The sequence below is a fragment of the Lissotriton helveticus genome, chromosome 6 (assembly GCF_964261635.1).
Source record: "Lissotriton helveticus chromosome 6, aLisHel1.1, whole genome shotgun sequence".
Classification (NCBI taxonomy): domain Eukaryota; kingdom Metazoa; phylum Chordata; class Amphibia; order Caudata; family Salamandridae; genus Lissotriton; species Lissotriton helveticus.
The window spans coordinates 95,942,493-95,960,943 of record NC_136067.1 but is presented as its reverse complement, the minus strand read 5'-3'; the positions used below and the strand labels follow the sequence as shown (position 1 = coordinate 95,960,943).

General features: G+C 46.7%; 1 protein-coding gene across 1 annotated transcript in view; it reads left to right on the top strand.

Annotated features, from left to right (window-relative positions):
• LOC144762274 (ATP-binding cassette sub-family C member 10-like) overlaps nucleotides 1–18,451 on the top strand; it is a 1,353,417-nt gene that overhangs the window by 56,759 nt on the left and 1,278,207 nt on the right. Inside the window, exon 2 of the mRNA XM_078647416.1 lies at nucleotides 18,116–18,312. Within this exon, the coding sequence (XP_078503542.1) occupies nucleotides 18,152–18,312 (161 nt within the window). The 5' untranslated portion in view covers nucleotides 18,116–18,151. The remainder of the gene's footprint in view (nucleotides 1–18,115; nucleotides 18,313–18,451) is intronic.

Sequence of the window (18,451 nt, the reverse complement as noted above, 5' to 3'; positions counted from 1 at the left end):
GCACGGTAGAGGTGTGTTCCAAGTCAGAATCTCGGTTTTGGAGTGGTTAATCGAATAGCCTGAGGCTTTCCCAAAATTCTCAAGGGAAATTTTGATTTCAGATATGGAAGACTGATAGTCAGTGGTGAAAAGCATCAAGTCATCGGCATATAGAGCTACTTTTTTGGACCACCCCTGGTGTTTGAATAGTAGTATTTTTTCATTTTCCCTTAGAAGGTTTGCCAGTGGCTCAATATATAAGTTAAAAAGTAATGGCGAGAGGGGGCAACCTTGCCTAGTTCCTCTTTCAATGTGTATGTTATTAGTAAGATCTCCATTCACCAGAATTTTGGATCTTGGGGTCTTATAAATCTCTCTCACCATATGTAAGAAAGATTCGCCCAGGTTATTTTTTCTCATTACCTTATTTAAGAAGACCCAGTTAACCCGGTCGAACGCCTTTGCGGCATCAAAGGTGAGTATTGTAAGAGGGGTTTTTTCGGAGGTAGCAACGTCTATTGACCCAAATAGTTCATGAGTCAGGTCCTGGAGTTGTCTTCCTCTTATGAAGCCTTTTTGATCCTTATGAACCAACTGGGTCATCACACTCCCCAGCCTTTTTGCCAAGATTTTTGTGCAGATCTTACAATCACAATTGAGTAGTGATATTGGCCGGTATGAATCACATCTTGTGTGCTTCTTTCCAGGTTTTAAGATTATGGTTATAATGGCATCGTTCCAAGAGTCTGGGATCTTTTCATGTTGTTTATACACCAGACTGAGTAGGTCTGTGATTTGTGGCGACAGAGTTTCTCTAAGTGCCATATATAACTCGTTTGGAAGAGCGTCCGGACCTGCAGCTTTCCCTTTTTTCAACCGTTTTATTGCTTCCTCTACTTCTTCTTTGGAGAATTCTTCATTTAGATCTTTTTTCTCTTCCTCTGTTAGGGCTAAAATGGGTAGAGTATTTAAGTAGCCCTCTATTTGTTGTTCCGATGGGTTAACATCTTCGGAGTATAACTCAGCAAAGAATTTTGTAAATTCCTGCCTTATTACCATTTCCTCAGATGATGGTGGTGACTGACTGTCTTGTTGTATATTTACTACCTTATTCCTTGCTAGGTCTGATTTTAACTTCCAAGCTAGTAGTTTCCCACAGCCTTCCCCATACTCGTGGTTTGCTAATTTGCTCGCTTCCCACTTCGTTCTTACTCTGTCTTCTAAGATGTCAGCTAGACATTCTTTTTGCCTTTGTCTTTCCTTCTCCATCTCTTCCCTTATGTTTGTTGTTTGCTCACCCAGTATTTGTGCGTCCAGAAGATTTATAGAGTTTTCCAAGTCCCTTATCTTATGTTTTATTGTCTTTGATCTAAATGCCCCTTGACGTAGTAGTTTCCCTCTAATGACTGACTTATAGGTATCCCATGTAATTTGTCTTGATGTACCTACTCTGTTATTTTCAAAGAAGTTTTCTGTTTCTGACCTGAGTTCCTGTATACAATGCTGGTCGAGCAGAATAGCCCGTTCAATTGTCAGTCTACTTTGCGTTTTAGTTTTAGTTCTTTTTAACGTAAGCCGGACTGCAGAATGATCTGACAGATGAGCTGGGAGGTGTTCCAGATTTGTTACCTCTACTGAGAGGCTTCTATCAATTAAAAAATAATCGATTCTTGACCTATGTCCAAGTTTCTTGTTGTATAGGGTGAAAGGTTATCTTTTATCCCCTTTTATTTTCCAAATGTCCATTAGGTCTAGATCCCTCCTATAGTTTCCAAGCCATTCTCTCATTTTTGGGAGAATTGAATGTCTTCCCGGGGGTGATCTGTCTATTTTAGGGTCCATAACTATATTGAAATCACCGCCTAAAATTATTGGAGAGGTAGCTGACAATAAGTGGGTGTACAACTTTTGTAGAGGTCCCGGATCGTCTGTGTTCGGGCCATAATAACCTACTATTGTGTAGAGGTTATTCCCAATTTTTACCCTAGCTAATGCCCGTCTGCCTTTGTTATCTACCTCGGAATATTCAAGCTTGATTTTAAGAGTTTTCTTAAAGATTATAGCTATTCCTTTTATGTTGCATTCTTGATTCGTGCATACATATATATCCACCCACCCTAGATTTTTCATTATTTGGTTCCATTCTTTTTTCAGGAGGTGTGTTTCTTGTAATATGATAACCTCACTGTCTGATGTCTTTAAATACTCTAAAATCCTGTTTCTTCCATTTTTCACCCTGAGTCCGTTTACGTTCCATGAGAGTATATTGAACTCTCTACTGTTTGACCCCATCTATTATTGAAAGGTAGCCATTATGACTGTACTGGACGGAACCTTGATTTCCCCATTTTTCTGAATTATTGAGGATTTTTTTTAATTTTTTTTCCCTAATTTGCTCCCCCCCGTGTTTTGTTTCCTATATTTTGCTTTAACTTTATGTATATCTTGTTTACCCTCCCTGGGGAAGCCTCCTTCTTCTTTTTTTTGGGCCATTCTCCTTGCCCTTTTCAGGCTCCTAGACTCTTATATTTTTTATTTGTGCCTATACTTTGTTCTTTCTGCCTTTTCCATAATGTTGTTTTCTAAAGGTTCATGGAGTTTTCAGACCTGATATTGTCTCGAGCCATCTCAAGAAATTGTTTAACCTCCTCAGGGTCTCGTATGTTGCGCATTTTATTCCTCCACATAATTCTTAATGACGGAGGGAACTTCATTTGCACCACAGCACCTAGAGATTTTAGTTCCGTCATGAATTGCCCCAGTTCCCATTGCCTATCTTGCGAGGCTTTGGACATATCTGACCTGATCCTGCAGGACCAGTTGTCCCTACTGAAGATTCCTTTTTTTAGCGCCTCACCAAGGATTCTCTCCTTCAACATATATGTTTTAAAATTGACGAGAATTTTCCTGGGTGTTTTCCTTTCTTTGGCTTTTCCGAATGGGTCTCGGTGAACCCTTTGTATATCCTCTTCGAGCAGTTCCTTACTTGCCCAAGAGAAATGTTCTGCAAGAAGTGTTATTACAATTTTTTTTATATCAGCACCTTCTTGGTTTTCCGGTACATTCAAAATTCTTATGTTGTTTTTTCTGGCCTGGTTTTCTAGTGACTCGATTTTATCACTCATGTTTTTGCCCTCCTGTCTTAAGGATCTAATCTCTCTTTGGTGGGCATCGACCTTCTTGCTGAGGGCTCCCACCTCCTCTTCCACTGCTATTACCCTGTCGCCAAGGGCATTTAACTTGCAATCCAGTGCCTCGCATGCATCTTGAATTTTACCTTGGTTGGCCTCTGATATCGCAAATTTGTCTCTCATTTCGCGTATTATTTTCTCCAAAAATTTCTCGATAGCGTCAACCTGAGACTCAGAGCAAGGTATGGTATTTTCTACTTCCTCTCCTACTGGGTTCCCCTCAGTGCTCAATGGAGGCACTTCTCCTGTGCGATCTACCTCTTCCATATTTGTCGTATCTATACCTTCGGAAATTGTGAGGTCTTTCCCCTTGAATTGTGTCTTTAGGGTTGAAGGTTGCACTTCTGAGGCAGTGGAAAGGGGGTCCCTTAGATCCCGTAAGGCCGGTTGCTGACTCTGTTTCTTACCGGGTAGGACTTCGCCGTTCTGTGCGTTTTGTGCGAGTTGTTGGACTCTAAAAAAAGTTTTCAGAGAGAGAGTAACTCTTGTTTTTGGGACCTGTCCCTTCTCTTCTGATTTTTGCTTCTCTGCTCTGCACTTAGGTATTGGGCGTACCTTCCTGGGCTTTTTACCGGACTTCTTCGGTGTGGTGGCCTTGAGTGTAGGGGGGTTGCAGTCTTGCTTGAGGTACTGTCTACTTCTGAGGCTATAACCAGATCTTACAAACTTGGTCTGTTCTGGTTGAGGTTTTACCCCCCCCTTCTACCCCCCCTTCTGCTCCCACAGAGAATATGTGGCTAGGGATGTAGCGGGTGTTTTGGCGCTCTACATCTCTCGACTATCGATCTCTTCTCTGGGGTCCACAGTGACAGTATCAGTATCAGTTTCAGTTTCAGTGTCAATGTAGGTGTCAATCCCACTGAGAGCCCTTTCTCCGCCCTCCCCGCCCGATGCCTTGCTCATGGGCTGATACTTGCTGTTTTTCTCTTGCAGGGTCTCACGAGGGACTTCTTGTCCGCCTGTTTCTTTCTCCACCGAAAGCTTTGCTTGTATCAATACGCCGGGATAATCCTCTCCTTTATTTTCACGGCAAATAAAAATTTCGTTCGGGACTTACTCTGCTTGTAACGCCAGGTCCGCACACCCCCAGTGAGCTCTGCCACTTTTCCCCCAGAAGTGAAAGCCGAGTCTCCCAGCAGCGCTCCGAAGGCTTCTCCTTGCTAGTGCAGCAGCCGTCCACGTCCCAAAAAACTGCCCAGCAGCGCTCCGCGTCTCCCGTGTCTGCTGTGTCTCTTGACCTTGCTGTGGCCAGCGCTCTCCGTTACTGCTCGAGGAGTAAGTTACCATTTCATTTCTTTTTCCCACACATAGCCGTTACTGTTTTGATATCCGTGGCTGTATGGTTTTACAATTATAGATGTAATTGGGCGCTTCTACGCAAAGTCTTGCATGGTTGAGTCAGGAGCCTCCGACCGCACGTGTTATCCGGCCGCCATCTCCCCCCCTGGATGATGTCCAGGTCACGGTACTTTCAGCGTATTTATCACTGAAAGTACCGTCACCTAGACATCATCCAGGGGGGGAAGATGGCGGCCGGATACTGCAGTGCTGGAGAGAGGCCAATACATTTCTGGGATGGATAGATACTATAACCGGCAGGACCCCACTCTGGTTCGGGGACCAGTTGAAGGAGTTGAAGACGCTCACTGGCTTCAAGGGCTGGGAGTTGATTGGAATCGAATACCTTGGGGATATTTGGAAGGGGGGCCCTCAGATCCTTCGAGTATCTAAAAAAGGAATACCAAATGCATGACTCACAATACTACCATTACCTGTGTCTTTCCCACGCATTGCACGCCCATATCCCATTGGAGACTTCAATTCCAGAGTACTCGCCGATGGAGGACAGGCTCCTGATAGACCCCATCTTGGAGAAGTCCACGGCAACCATTTACCAAAAATTGATTATTTAACATGACCGACCCCCTGCTGTCTCAGCGGGTGAAATGGGAAGTTGATATTGGTACCCTAGAAGACGATGATTGGCAGGACGCACTGCAGAGCCCACGTGAAATTGCGGTGCGGGTCCGGTTTCGGCTGGTCCAGTTCAAAATCTTGCACCGGGTGTACTACCCGCGCACACACCTGTTCTCGTGGGGCCGAAGCCTGTCTCCTCTTTGTGTGAGGGGTTGTCAGGAAGAGGGGACGTTCTTTCATATCCTTTGGGACTGTCCAAGCGTGGTTCCTTTCTGGACCAGGGTGGCTAGCACTATGGAGATAGTCGTGGGTTCGTCAGTCCCGGTGGAACCACAATGGTTTTTAATAATGATCAAAGGCCCGACGGACTGGTCAAGGTATAACAAGATCTGGCTGGTCCTACCGGCCGGGGTGGCAAAGAGGAACGTGTCCAGGAGCTGGGGGGCACAGAAGGCACCACAATGGGACCAGTAGCGACGAGATTTAGACAGGTGCCAGAGGGCAGAGAAAACAGTTGTCCAGGCCAGGGTGTGTGTGAAGAAGTGGAGGAAGATCTGGGGTCCCTGGCAGAAGTATCGGGGAACAGGGGGGGAGGTGGGAGAGGGGTGATAGCGATGATGAAGACTCGAGAATGTATGATTTGCCCTCGATTGTGCAATGAACTGTTAAAGATTTCAAGTTAATTGAACACTGCGATGTATTTTGCGAGTCTGTGAGCAATGTTAATAAAAATATTTCCCCCCCCAAAAAAGAAAGGACTAGGGAATGATTCCCATTACAGCCGCCATGTTGTAAAGGCAATGTTCGGTCATACATAGCCCTTGATGTTTTATCTGTCTCATCTTGTTTCAGCTCCCATGGGCTTGCTTGAAGTTCCTGTGCACTTCAAACCCTCGCCTTGCCGCTGGATGTTATCTTAGGACAGAGCCATAGGTAGCAGTCTGATTACCACATTCCTAAAACTTGAATACTTCACGATCCGTTGATCTATGGCCGAATCTTTCGGTGACGGTACTTTCAGCGTAATTATCAATTACAGCTCAAGTCCCACCAACCGCTGCCGAACTCTTAAGGTGGGTGCCTTCACAATGTGAGGGTCGGACTCATGTACTATCTCACAGCTCCAACAGATGTGAGGCACTCACGGGTTTGCCTAAATACAACATTTAATTGCAGACAAATTTCATCGTTAAGCCTTCTCCAGTGTCAAAATGTGTATACATTGTGCATAGCATGCCATTTATTTAAATAATGAAGTTATCCTCCTCATTGGTGGTTTGTTGGAGTGATAGCAAACAAGAAAGTACTACGGAATGATTCCCATTATGGCCGCCATGTTGGAAAGGCAATGTTGGTTCATACATTGCCTTGATGTTTTATCTGTCCCATCTTGTTTCAGCCCCCATGGGCTTGCATGAAGTTCCTGTGCACTTCAAACCCTCGCCTTGCCGCTGGATGTTACCTTAGGACAGAGCCATAGGTAGACGTCTGATTACCACATTCCTTAAACTTGGATAGTTCATGATCCATTGATCGATGGCCGAGTCTTTCCGCGATGGTCCTGGCAGCGTATTTATCAAATACAGCTCAAGTCCCACCAACCGCTGCCAAACAGACTTTTGAAGGGAGTTGGTTTTCCTTGCTCTCTGCACCAGCCTTCTCTCCTGTCTTGCTCCTGGGGCTCCTCTCCTACTGGTGAGAGGCATCTTGCGGAGCCCCTCTACTACCAGCCAGCAGAACATCTTCCTACCCATACTTCCAAGCATCAGAACCTCCTGGCTGTCTTACAGAACATTAGGGGTGGCACTGAAGTCTAGAACTTCCACAGAAGGCCTTCAGGGGGCGTAAGAGGACCAGTGACACTGGCCCTGGAGAGACCCATCTAGTCCTGGAGGTCATCTGGAGGCAAAGTCTGGCATCAGGTGTCTTCCCCTTCCAGCTGTTCATTACTCCTTTGTTGTTGCCTTCCAGGTGCAGGGTCTTGTTCCCTGTCTCTCCCTTGTGCAGTTCAGGGGGTTATAAGTGGTGGTGGAATGTTCTAGATGCCAAGCATACCTGCCCAATCTTAGGAGGCCACGTGATCCTTCCACTCCTGTCCAAACCCTCCTGCGCAGCATTCTGGAACAATCCAGTATGACTCATTTAAGTTTTCTATGCAGCAAGCTCTCCTGATGGTCTCAGTCCACCCCTACCTGACATTGCTGCCAGATCCTTTCCCACCTAACTTTAAAATGAGGGCCCTTCCTGTGTTGGCTCCAGATGCCTGGGATTCCTCCTTCTTCCAGTGAGCCTAGGCTGATCCAGCCTAGTTGCAGTTTGAAAGCTAGTTATCAGATGCAGGTTTTCCCCAAGCAACCTTCCCTCTCCCAGGAACTGGGTAATTCGCTGTTATTTGTTCCTTTTTGTGTGGGGAGGTCATTGGTCCTACTGCTGAGGAGCAGAGTAATTAGCTTGACAATCAGTGGGATAGAGGCCCTCTAATCTGATTATCGGAGACACACAAACATAACAATTCTTTGTGTCTTATAAGATGTTATTGGAAGCTGCAAAATTAAACTCTGTGCATGTTTTTCCCAGTTTGATAAGTCGCTGGACTGTGTAGGCCCAAGTGTGGCCAATCTTTGAGGTAGATTTCACCTATGTGTACAATAGAGTGAAAGCACTACAGACCAGAAAAAGGTTCAAATAGACAATAGGGCACGCAATGAACCCCAAGAATCCGTTGTGCAGAGAGTATATAACCAGTGACTGTGTGCAATAGAAGAAAGTTGAGTAGTGTCTGCCTAGAAACATATAGGCCACATGAGGCCTCTGTCAGAAGCTGAGACTCTGTGGTATCCTGATAAAGGGTGGACAGGACGGAAAGTAGAATAAACATGGTGGATGAGACCAGACTTTAACAAGAGCTACCAGAACAGGCCAAAGACTGGTGTAGGTGAGAGACCCACCCTACAGAGAGGAAACAACAAAGACAGACGGTTGCTGAAAGGAGGATGATACAGATTGGAAATAGGTGGATGAGGGCACTACAGCTATATATACAGTGGACATAGTGTACTAAAGGAATAGACATGAGACAGTCTAATCCATAGATAAGGGGGCCTGATATAGCAGTAGACAGGAACTGGCAGCACAGCCTCTCTTTGGGTAGCATGTGAGTATGGGTAGGGGGCAGAGTTGACTTGACACAAAACTACCTCAGACAGGCCATATGCAGTTGCTGCATAGGCTTGATACTCACACGTTCCAATTGTTTAAAATGTAGTGAGCTTCATAGTAAAGGTCAAAATAGGTATAACAGAGGCACCATTATGGGTACCGGTGAACAAGCTGTTCAGGAGGGTAGAGTGTGAAAATGGAGTTAAAGTGCCATAAAACATACCAGGACTAAAGAAGAGGTCCTGAAGGAGTGTTCATCTCTAATGCCTCACATCATGACTGATCGACACAGAGAGAACCCAAAGGTTGCAGGGATGTGGACTCCAAATACGGGATTGAACGAGAAGATCGAATTACCAAAGCATTCACCTGATAAACCCCCGTGAATTGAGAAATGTACACAAGGCATATTGATCTTTGAGAAGACACCACAGAAGAACAGTGTAGAAGACCACATAAAAAGGCAAGCATGTAGAGTGTTCCTACACTACAGAAGAGATATCCTAAGCCCTGGAATGAGGAAAAACCGGATGCATCCACCTGAACGTACTAAAATCAAGGAACATGATAACTTTAGGGATAACATGTAGCTTACATTGTAAACCTAAATGCAGCAGTTCACACACTGGAATACAACCTAATAGAATATGTGGCACTACATTTAACCCTTCAGTCCACACTACCACTCCTCAATTAAGCTTGTTGATTCCTTGGAAGACCCCATTCACTTCCTTTATACCATTCTTAGTTTCCTCTTGGTTTATTTACCCATACTAATCTCTTTTGACTCATCTCCTAACTCTTGTCCGTTTTCCCTTCTAACTCTCTCTGGTAAGATTTGGGACTATTGGGATTTCCAGCGAATACAAGTACTGATGCCTAAATAGGGATCACAAAGGAGATAGAGGTGCACAACCTCCCTGTTAAATCATCCATACGTAAACTCAATTGGGTCACTATTTTTTGGGGACTTGTTTAAAAGTGATCACATTGATTTATTTGATTGTGATGTTTCAAGAGTGGAGAAGCTGTTCTTCTATATTTTCACTGTTATATTGCATAAAGAATTATAAAATAAGCATGCTGCTGTTCCCTTTTCACTGTACCTCTGCCCATAGTCCCTTTGGCTTTTTGTCATGGTACGCTGCCTTGCCTGATTACCTGGTGTGCACAGGGTGTGACCATTTTCCATATGCTGTACCCAGTCCCCTGCAGTCAGTGCCCATAAGTAAATGACCGATAACATATCCAAGTGGCACTGTAAATAGTGTCTGGCCACTCAGTACAATTTCCCTTCTAACTTTAAGGTACCACTGAGACCTTCAGCCTCTCCCCAGTACCAATTGGGAAGTGACTGAATCCCCAGGTGGAGGCCACTGAACCGTCAATTTTGATCAACAATCATTATATTTACACTTTTGTTACTGTGGTAATCATTCTCACTTTTAAATGGGAATAATACTTGTAGTTTGACTGAGTTTTGATATTTGGCCTTTATTTTCTGTAGTGATGGGGATTATTTCTGTCAGTCATGGTGTTCTCTGTTTCTCTGCACTACATCTTTCATTGAGTCATACAGCATCGTCTCTAGGATGCTTCGATGGGTGATCAGTCACGGTTAAGAATGTGGTAGTGGAATGTAAATGGGTTGGGCAATAAAGTTGAGCGCACACTGGTCTTGCAGTATGTGAAGCGCCACGGCCTGATGTGGTTGTCCTCCAGGAGACTCACTTGCGAGGCAATACGAGCAGGGCGCTTGACAGGATCGGCTACAAGCTGTTGGCCCACTCGGGGTTCACATCGGGATCCAGGGGGGTGGGGATTCTAGTCCGTACAGCACTCCCGCTGATTGCAACAGGTAAGTGGTAGGAGGACTCCGGTTGTTTAGTGGCGGAGGCAGCTAGATGGGAGGGTCGCACGTTAGTGTTTAGCTCTTGCTATATTCCACCTGGGTTGCATGCTCCGACCTACACGAAGCTTGGGTCCCATCTGGCGGATCTACCGTGGGGCACTCTGATATTGGGAGGGGACACTAACGCGGGGATGGAAACAGACCTGGACCGCTCGGGGGAGAAGCAGGGCCACAGGGGGAGGCTGGCTCGCGAAGTTTCACCTCAGCGCTGGGCCTCTGCGACATATGGCGAGCACACCACCCTACACAAAGGCAATACACTTTTTATTAAGCTTGGCACGGGTCTTTCTCTAGAATAGACCATATTTTAGCCAGGGTAGACCAGTTAGGAGACTTTGTGGACTCCTGCATCTTGGCCCGGGGAATATCGGATCACTCACCGGTGGATGTCACTGTTAAAGAGGCAAAGACCGCAAGGGCAACCTTTCCACGGATAGACACATGACGCCTCAAAGACGATTCCATAGTAGACAAATTCAGGGAGGGCTCCCAGTTGTACTTCGAAGAAAATCGGGGTTCTGTCAATTCCCAGGTCATCCTGTGGGAAGCTTTCAAGGCCATTTTGAGGGGCCAAGTTTAGGCGCTGATAGGGGCGCAGAAGAAGGAGGAGGCGCTCCAGGTGGCGCAGTTGGAGAGGGAGGTACAGGCGTTGGAACGGGGGTGGGGAGGGTCCCATCGGTGGAGCACAGCCACAAGCTTGCCCTCAAACAGCGGGAACTTCGCTCATTGGTGGAGGATGAGGCACAGGCCCACTCCCTGGCCGTGCAACACCGGATTTACGATGCAGGGGACAAAAGCATGAAATTGCTAGCTTGGTTGGAACAAAGAAATCGGGAGCATTCCTGGGTTGCAGAGGTGAGGACCGAGGCGGGAACCCTGGTATCGGCGGGCGTCGACATAGCGGAGGCCTTCGCGTCCTAATACGAGGCGGTGTATACTCCGGTATGCACAGATCCGAATCAGACTGCAAGGAGTTCCTTCGGGACTTCGCGCTTCCCACGCTGTCTCAGGAGCAGGCCGACAGCCTAGAGGCGGACCTCATGGTCCTGGAATTGGGTGAAGCCCTTAACGAGCTCCAGGCTGGGAAGGCGCAGGGGCCCAATGGGCTCCCGGTAGAACTCTACAAACGACAGGTCACTGTCGTGATAGATCCCATGAGACGCATGTTCCTTGAGGCGAGGCAAGAGGGGGTGTTCCCGCCATATCAGTGGGAGGCCACGATTGTGGTCATCCATAAGGCCGGGAAACCGGCAGACCACTGTTCTTCATACCGTCCCATCTCACTCATCAACGTGGAGGCCAAGGTCTTGGCCAAAGCCTTGGCGATTCTTCTACTAGCGGGCCTGTCTGATTTGTTACATGTCAACCAGTCGGGATTCATGCCCCACAGGAGTACGCGGCATAATTTGAGGCGCCTCTATGGGGTGTTGTACATGACTGAGGACGTGGCCTATACCCAAACAGCCTTGATGGCGCTGGACAGTATTGAATGGCCGTATCTGTTCATGGTCCTGCAACGACTGGGCTTTGGGCCGGTTTTCTGTAGCTGGGTGCGTCTGTTGTATGAGAGGATTGTGGCAAGGGTGAGAGTGAATGGAGTTACGTCTTGGGTGTTCCCCCTGGGGCGGGGTACAAGGCAAGGGTGCCCCCTATCCCCTCTCCTATTGGCCCTGGCACTGGAGCCATTGGACCTTTGGATTCGAAGAGATTGGTCGTTTTGGGGCTTGGTGCTCACAGATGAGTTGGAGAAGCGTATCTCCTTATACGCTGATGATATAGTCCTTTACATGGCCAGGCCCTACCATTCAATGGCACAGGCGCTCCACCTCTTACAGTTATTTGGAAGTTACTCCGGCTATAGGATTAATTGGACTAAATCCTTGTTATGCCCTCTCTCGGGTGCCCCCCGAGGGTCCCGTTGCGATGCCCGGCTCTGGTGGTCACGGAGGGATTTAAATACCTCGGAGTGTATATCACTAGAGACAGGGCAGAGTTCTTTGTCAAAAATCTGGAGCAACACCTGGCTCGGTTGGCGTCGGATGTCGCTCATTGGCGCTCCTTGCCTCTCACACTGATGGGGCGCGCCGCACTTTTTAAAATGCTGGCGTTGCCGCGCTTCCTTTATATCCTACAGAACTCACCATACCCAGTGCCAGACGGGGTGTTCAGGCCTATATCCCAGGCCCTGCGGACGCTGCTATGGGATGTGGGTAACCCGAGAATCACACTTGGTAAACTCACGAGGGGGGTGTACGACGGAGGGCTGGCACTACCGGACGTGCGGTTGTACTATTGGGCATCCCAGCTCCTCAATGACTGGGTCTATGTGGAGGCCTCGGAGCCAGCCTATAGGGTGGACAGGTATGCTTTTCCGGATGGTAACTGCGAACCTCTCCTGTACCCACGAAAACTTCGGAGTGGTTTGCATTCACATACAGGGGTGGTACTGCAGTGCTGGAGAGAGGCCAATACATTTCTGGGATGGACAGATACTATAACCGGCAGGACCCCACTCTGGTTCGGGGACCAGTTGAAGGAGGTGAAGAGGCTCACTGGCTTCAAGGGCTGGGAGTTGATTGGAATCGAATACCTTGGGGATATTTGGAAGGGGGGCCCACAGATCCTTCGAGTATCTAAAAAAGGAATACCAAATGCATGACTCACAATACTACCATTAACTGTGTCTTTCCAACGCGTTGCGCGCCCATATCCCATTGGAGACTTCAATTCCAGAGTACTCGCCGATGGAGGACAGGCTCCTGCTAGACCCCATCTTGGAGAAGTCCACGGCAACCATTTACCAAAAATTGATTAATAACATGACCGGCTCCCTGCTGTCTCTGCGGGTGAACTGGGAAGTTGATATTGGTACCCTAGAAGACGATGATTGGCAGGACGCACTGCAGAGCCCACATGAAATTGCGGTGCGGGTCCGGTTTCGGCTGGTCCAGTTCAAAATCTTGCACCGGGTGTACTACCCGCGCACAAACCTGTTCTCGTGGGGCAGAAGCCTGTCTCCTCTGTGTGTGAGGGGTTGTCAGGAAGAGGGGACGTTCTTTCATATCCTTTAGGACTGTCCAAGCGTGGTTCCTTTCTGGACCAGGGTGGCTAGCACTATGGAGATAGTTGTGGGTTCGTCAGTCCCGGTGGAACCACAATGGTTTTTATTAATGATCAAAGGCCCAACGGACGGGTCAAGGTATAACAAGATCTGGCTGGTCCTAGCGGCCGAGGTGGCAAAGAGGAACGTGTCCAGGAGCTGGGGGGCACAGGAGGCGCCACAATGGGACCAGTAGCGACGAGATTCAGACTGGTGCCAGAGGGCGGAGAAAACAGTTGTCCAGGCCAGGGGGTGTGTGAAGAAGTGGAGGAAGATCTGGGGTCCCTGGCAGAAGTATCTGGGAACAGGGGGGGAGGCGGGAGAGGGGTGATAGGGATGATGACGACTCGAGAATGTATGATTTGCCCTCGATTGTGCAATGAACTGTTAAAGATTTCAAGTTAATTGAACACTGCGATGTATTTTGCGAGTCTGTGAGCAATGTTAATAAAAAGATTTCCCACCCAAAAAAAGAAAGGACTAGGGAATGATTCCCATTACAGCCGCCATGTTGTAAAGGCAATGTTCGGTCATACATAGCCCTTGATGTTTTATCTGTCTCATCTTGTTTCAGCTCCCATGGGCTTGCTTGAAGTTCCTGTGCACTTCAAACCCTCGCCTTGCCGCTGGATGTTACCTTAGGACAGAGCCATTGGTAGCAGTCTGATTACCACATTCCTAAAACTTGAATACTTCACGATCCGTTGATCTATGGCCGAATCTTTCGGTGACGGTACTTTCAGCGTAATTATCAATTACAGCTCAAGTCCCACCAACCGCTGCCGAACTCTTAAGGTGGGTGCCTTCACAATGTGAGGGTCGGACTCACGTACTATCTCACAGCTCCAACAGATGTGAGGCACTCACGGGTTTGCCTAAATCCAACATTTAATTGCAGACAAATTTCATTGTTAAGCCTTCTCCAGTGTCAAAATGTGTATACATTGTGCATAGCATGCCATTTATTTAAATAATGAAGTTATCCTCCTCATTGGTGGTTTGTTGGAGTGATAGCAAACAAGAAAGGACTACGGAATGATTCCCATTATGGCCGCCATGTTGGAAAAGCAATGTTGGTTCATACATTGCCTTGATGTTTTATCTGTCCCATCTTGTTTCAGCCCCCATGGGCTTGCATGAAGTTCCTGTGCACTTCAAACCCTCGCCTTGCCGCTGGATGTTACCTTAGGACAGAGCCATAGGTAGACGTCTGATTACCACATTCCTTAAACTTGGATAGTTCATGATCCATTGATCAATGGCCGAGTCTTTCCGCGATGGTCCTGGCAGCGTATTTATCAAATACAGCTCAAGTCCCACCAACCGCTGCCAAGCAGACTTTTGAAGGGAGTTGGTTTTCCTTGCTCTCTGCACCAGCCTTCTCTCCTGTCTTGCTCCTGGGGCTCCTCTCCTATTGGTGAGAGGCATCTTGCGGAGCCCCTCCACTACCAGCCAGCAGAACATCTTCCTACCCATACTTCCAAGCATCAGAACCTCCTGGCTGTCTTACAGAACATTCGGGGTGGCACTGAAGTCTAGAACTTCCACAGAAGACCTTCAGGGGGCGTAAGAGGACCAGTGACACTGGCCCTGGAGAGACCCATCTAGTCCTGGAGGTCATCTGGAGGCAAAGTCCGGCATCAGGTGGCTTCCCCTTCCAGCTGTTCATTACTCATTTGTTGTTGCCTTCCAGGTGCAGGGTCTTGTTCCCTGTCTCTCCCTTGTGCAGTGCAGGGGGTTATAAGTGGTGGTGGAATGTTCTAGATGCCAAGCATAGCTGCCCAATCTTAGGAGGCCACGTGATACTTCCACTCCTGTCCCAACCCTCCTACACAGCATTCTGGAACAATCCAGTATGACTCATTTAAGTTTTCTATGCAGCAAGCTCTCCTGATGGTCTCAGTCCACCCCTACCTGACATTGCTGCCAGATCCTTTCCCACCAAACTTTAAAATGAGGGCCCTTCCTGTGTTGGCTCCAGATGCCTGGGATTCCTCCTTCTTTCAGTGAGTCTAGGCTGATCCAGCCCAGTTGCAGTTTGAAAGCTAGTTATCAGATGCAGGTTTTCCCCAAGCAACCTTTCCTCTCCCAGGAACTGGGTAATTCGCTGTTATTTGTTCCTTTTTGTGTGGGGAGGTCATTGGTCCTACTACTGAGGAGCAGAGTAATTAGCTTGACAATCAGTGGGATAGAGGCCCTCTAATCTGATTATGGGAGACAGACAAACGTAACAATTCTTGGTGTCTTATAAGATGTTATTGGAAGCTACAAAATTAAACTCTGTGCATGTTTTTCCCAGTTTGATAAGTCGCTGGACTGTGTAGGCCCAAGTGTGTCAAATCTTTGAGGTAGATTTCACCTATGTGTACAATAGAGTGAAAGCACTACAGACCAGAGAAAGGTTCAAATAGACATCCGGATAGGGCACGCAATGAACCCCAAGAATCCGTTGTGCAGAGAGTATATAACCAGTGACTGTGTGCAATAGAAGAGAGTGGAGTAGTGTCTGCCTAGAAACATAAAGGCCACATGAGGCCTCTGTCAGAAGCTGAGACACTGTGGTATCTTGATAAAGGGTGGACAGGACGGAAAGTAGAATAAACTTGGTGGATGAGACCAGACTTTAACAAGAGCTACCAGAACAGGCCAAAGACTGGTGTAGGTGAGAGACCCACCCTACAGAGAGGAAACAACAAAGACAGCCGGTTGCTGAAAGGAGGATGATACAGATTGGAAATAGGTGGATGTGGGCACTACAGCTATATATACAGTGGACATAGTGTACTAAAGGAATAGACATGAGACAGTCTAACCCATAGATAAGGGGGCCTGATATAGCAGTAGACAGGAACTGGCAGCACAGCCTCTCTTTGGGTAGCATGTGAGTATGGGTAAGGGGCAGAGTTGACTTGACACAAAGCCACCTTAGACAGGCCATATGCAGTTGCTGCATAGGCTTGATGCTCACACGTTCCAATTGTTTAAAATGTAGTAAGCTTCATGGTAAAGGTCAAAATAGGTAAAACAGAGGCACCATGATGGGTACCGGTGAACAAGCTGTTCAGGAGGGTAGAGTGTGAAAATGGAGTTAAAGTGCCATAAAACATACCAGGACTAAAGAAGAGGTCCTGAAGGAGTGTTCATCTCTAATGCCTCACATCATGTCTGATCGACACAGAGAGAACCCAAAGGTTGCAGGGATGTGAACTCCAAATACGGGATTGAATGAGAAGATCGAATTACCAAAGCATTCACCTGATAAACCCCCGTGAATTGAGAAATGTATACAAGGCATATTGATCTTTGAGAAGACACCACAGAAGAACAGTGTAGAAGACCTGATAAAAAGGCAAGCATGTAGAGTGCTCCTACACTAGAGGAGGGATATCCTAAGCCCTGGAATGAGGGGAAACCAGATGCATCCACCTCAACGTACTAAAATCAAGGAACATGACAACTTTAGGGATAACATGTAGCTTACATTGTAAGCCTAAATGCAGCACTTCACACTCTAGAATATGACCTAATACAATATGTGGCACTACGTTTTACCCTTCAGTCCATACTACCACACCTCAATTAAGCTTGTTGATTCCATGGAAGACCCCATTCACCTCCTTTATCCCATTCTTAGTTTCCTCTTGGTTTCTTTACCCATACTAATCTCTTCTGATTCATCTCCTAACTCTCTTACGTTTTTCCTTCTAACTCTCTCTAGTAAGGTTTGGGACTATTCGGATTTCCAGCAATAACAAGTACTGATGCCTAACTAGGAAAGGATCACAAAGGGGATAGAGGTGCACGACCTCCCTGTTAAATCATTCATACGTAAACTCAATTGGGTTAATATTGTTTGGGGACTTGTTTAAAAGTGATCACATTGATTTATTTGATTATGATGTATCAAGAGTGGAGAAGCTGTTCTTCTATATTTTCACTGTTATATTGCATAAAGAATTATAAAATAGGCATGCTGCTGTTCCCTTTTCACTGTACCTCTGCCCATAGTCCCTTTTTGTCATGGTACGCTGCCTTGCCTGATTACCTGGTGTGCACAGGGTGTGACCATTTTCCATAGGCTGTACCCAGTCCCCTGCAGTCAGTGCCCATAGGTAAATGACCGATAACATATCCAAGTGGCACTGTAAATAGTGTCCGGCCACTCAGTACCTTTCCCTTCTAACTTTAAGGAACCACTGAGACCTTCAGCCTCTCCCCAGGACCAATTGGGAAGTGACTGAATCCCCAGGTGGAGGCCACTGAACCGTTACTTGTGATCAACAATCATTATATTTACACTTTAGTTACTGTGGTAATCATTCTCACTTTTAGATGGGAATAATACTTGTAGTTTGACTGAGTTTTGATATTTGGCCTTTACTTTATTTTCTGTAGAAATGGGGATTATTTCTGTCAGTCATGGGGTTCTCTGTTTCTCTGCACTACATCTTTCATTGAGTCATACTCATTGGAGCATGGTGAGGTGGGTATTAAGTTCAGCCTGGGCTTGAAGTACATGGGAAACCACTGCTACCAATGGTCCAAGGCAGTGTCCCAGTAGACTCCATCTTGGAGAGGATAACCTATATGTCCACTGGAAGGAACCTATGAGAAGAGTAAAGTCATCATGTCAGTGTCTTTTTCTAACACTTTGAGCCAGATTTCACTGCAGAACCACATGTACAAGGTCTCATAGCCCTACCTTAACTTGAAATATGATTTTGTTACTGTTAGCAGCTGACTATGTCCGGGTCTCCTGGTTCTAGTATATGCTCACCAAACCAACCCCTAATTTAAATTATATACTAAAGTGATGTTCCAATGTTTTGATCCCACTTTTTATGTGATTCGTTTCAGAAGTTGATCTGGTATTTGATTCTTTGGTGACCGAAGATGGATCTGATGTTGTCTGACCTCTGTGGGTCCAGCCCCTCAGATCCGTTTCCAATCTGGGAACATGGGAGCATCGGGTACTGCTTTAACCTGCTGATACTGAATGCCCTCCCACACATTCTGCTAGCTCTAACTAGTATCTGCTATCTGGGCATTCGTAGGTAGGTATACACTTAATACTGCAGAAGTGTAAAATACATAGGTTGATGCTATTTCTCTCCTGCCTTTTCTAGGCCTTTCATTTATCCCTCCCTCTCTTCCCCTCTCCGGTCATCTCTCTCTTTTTGTTAATTCCCTGAC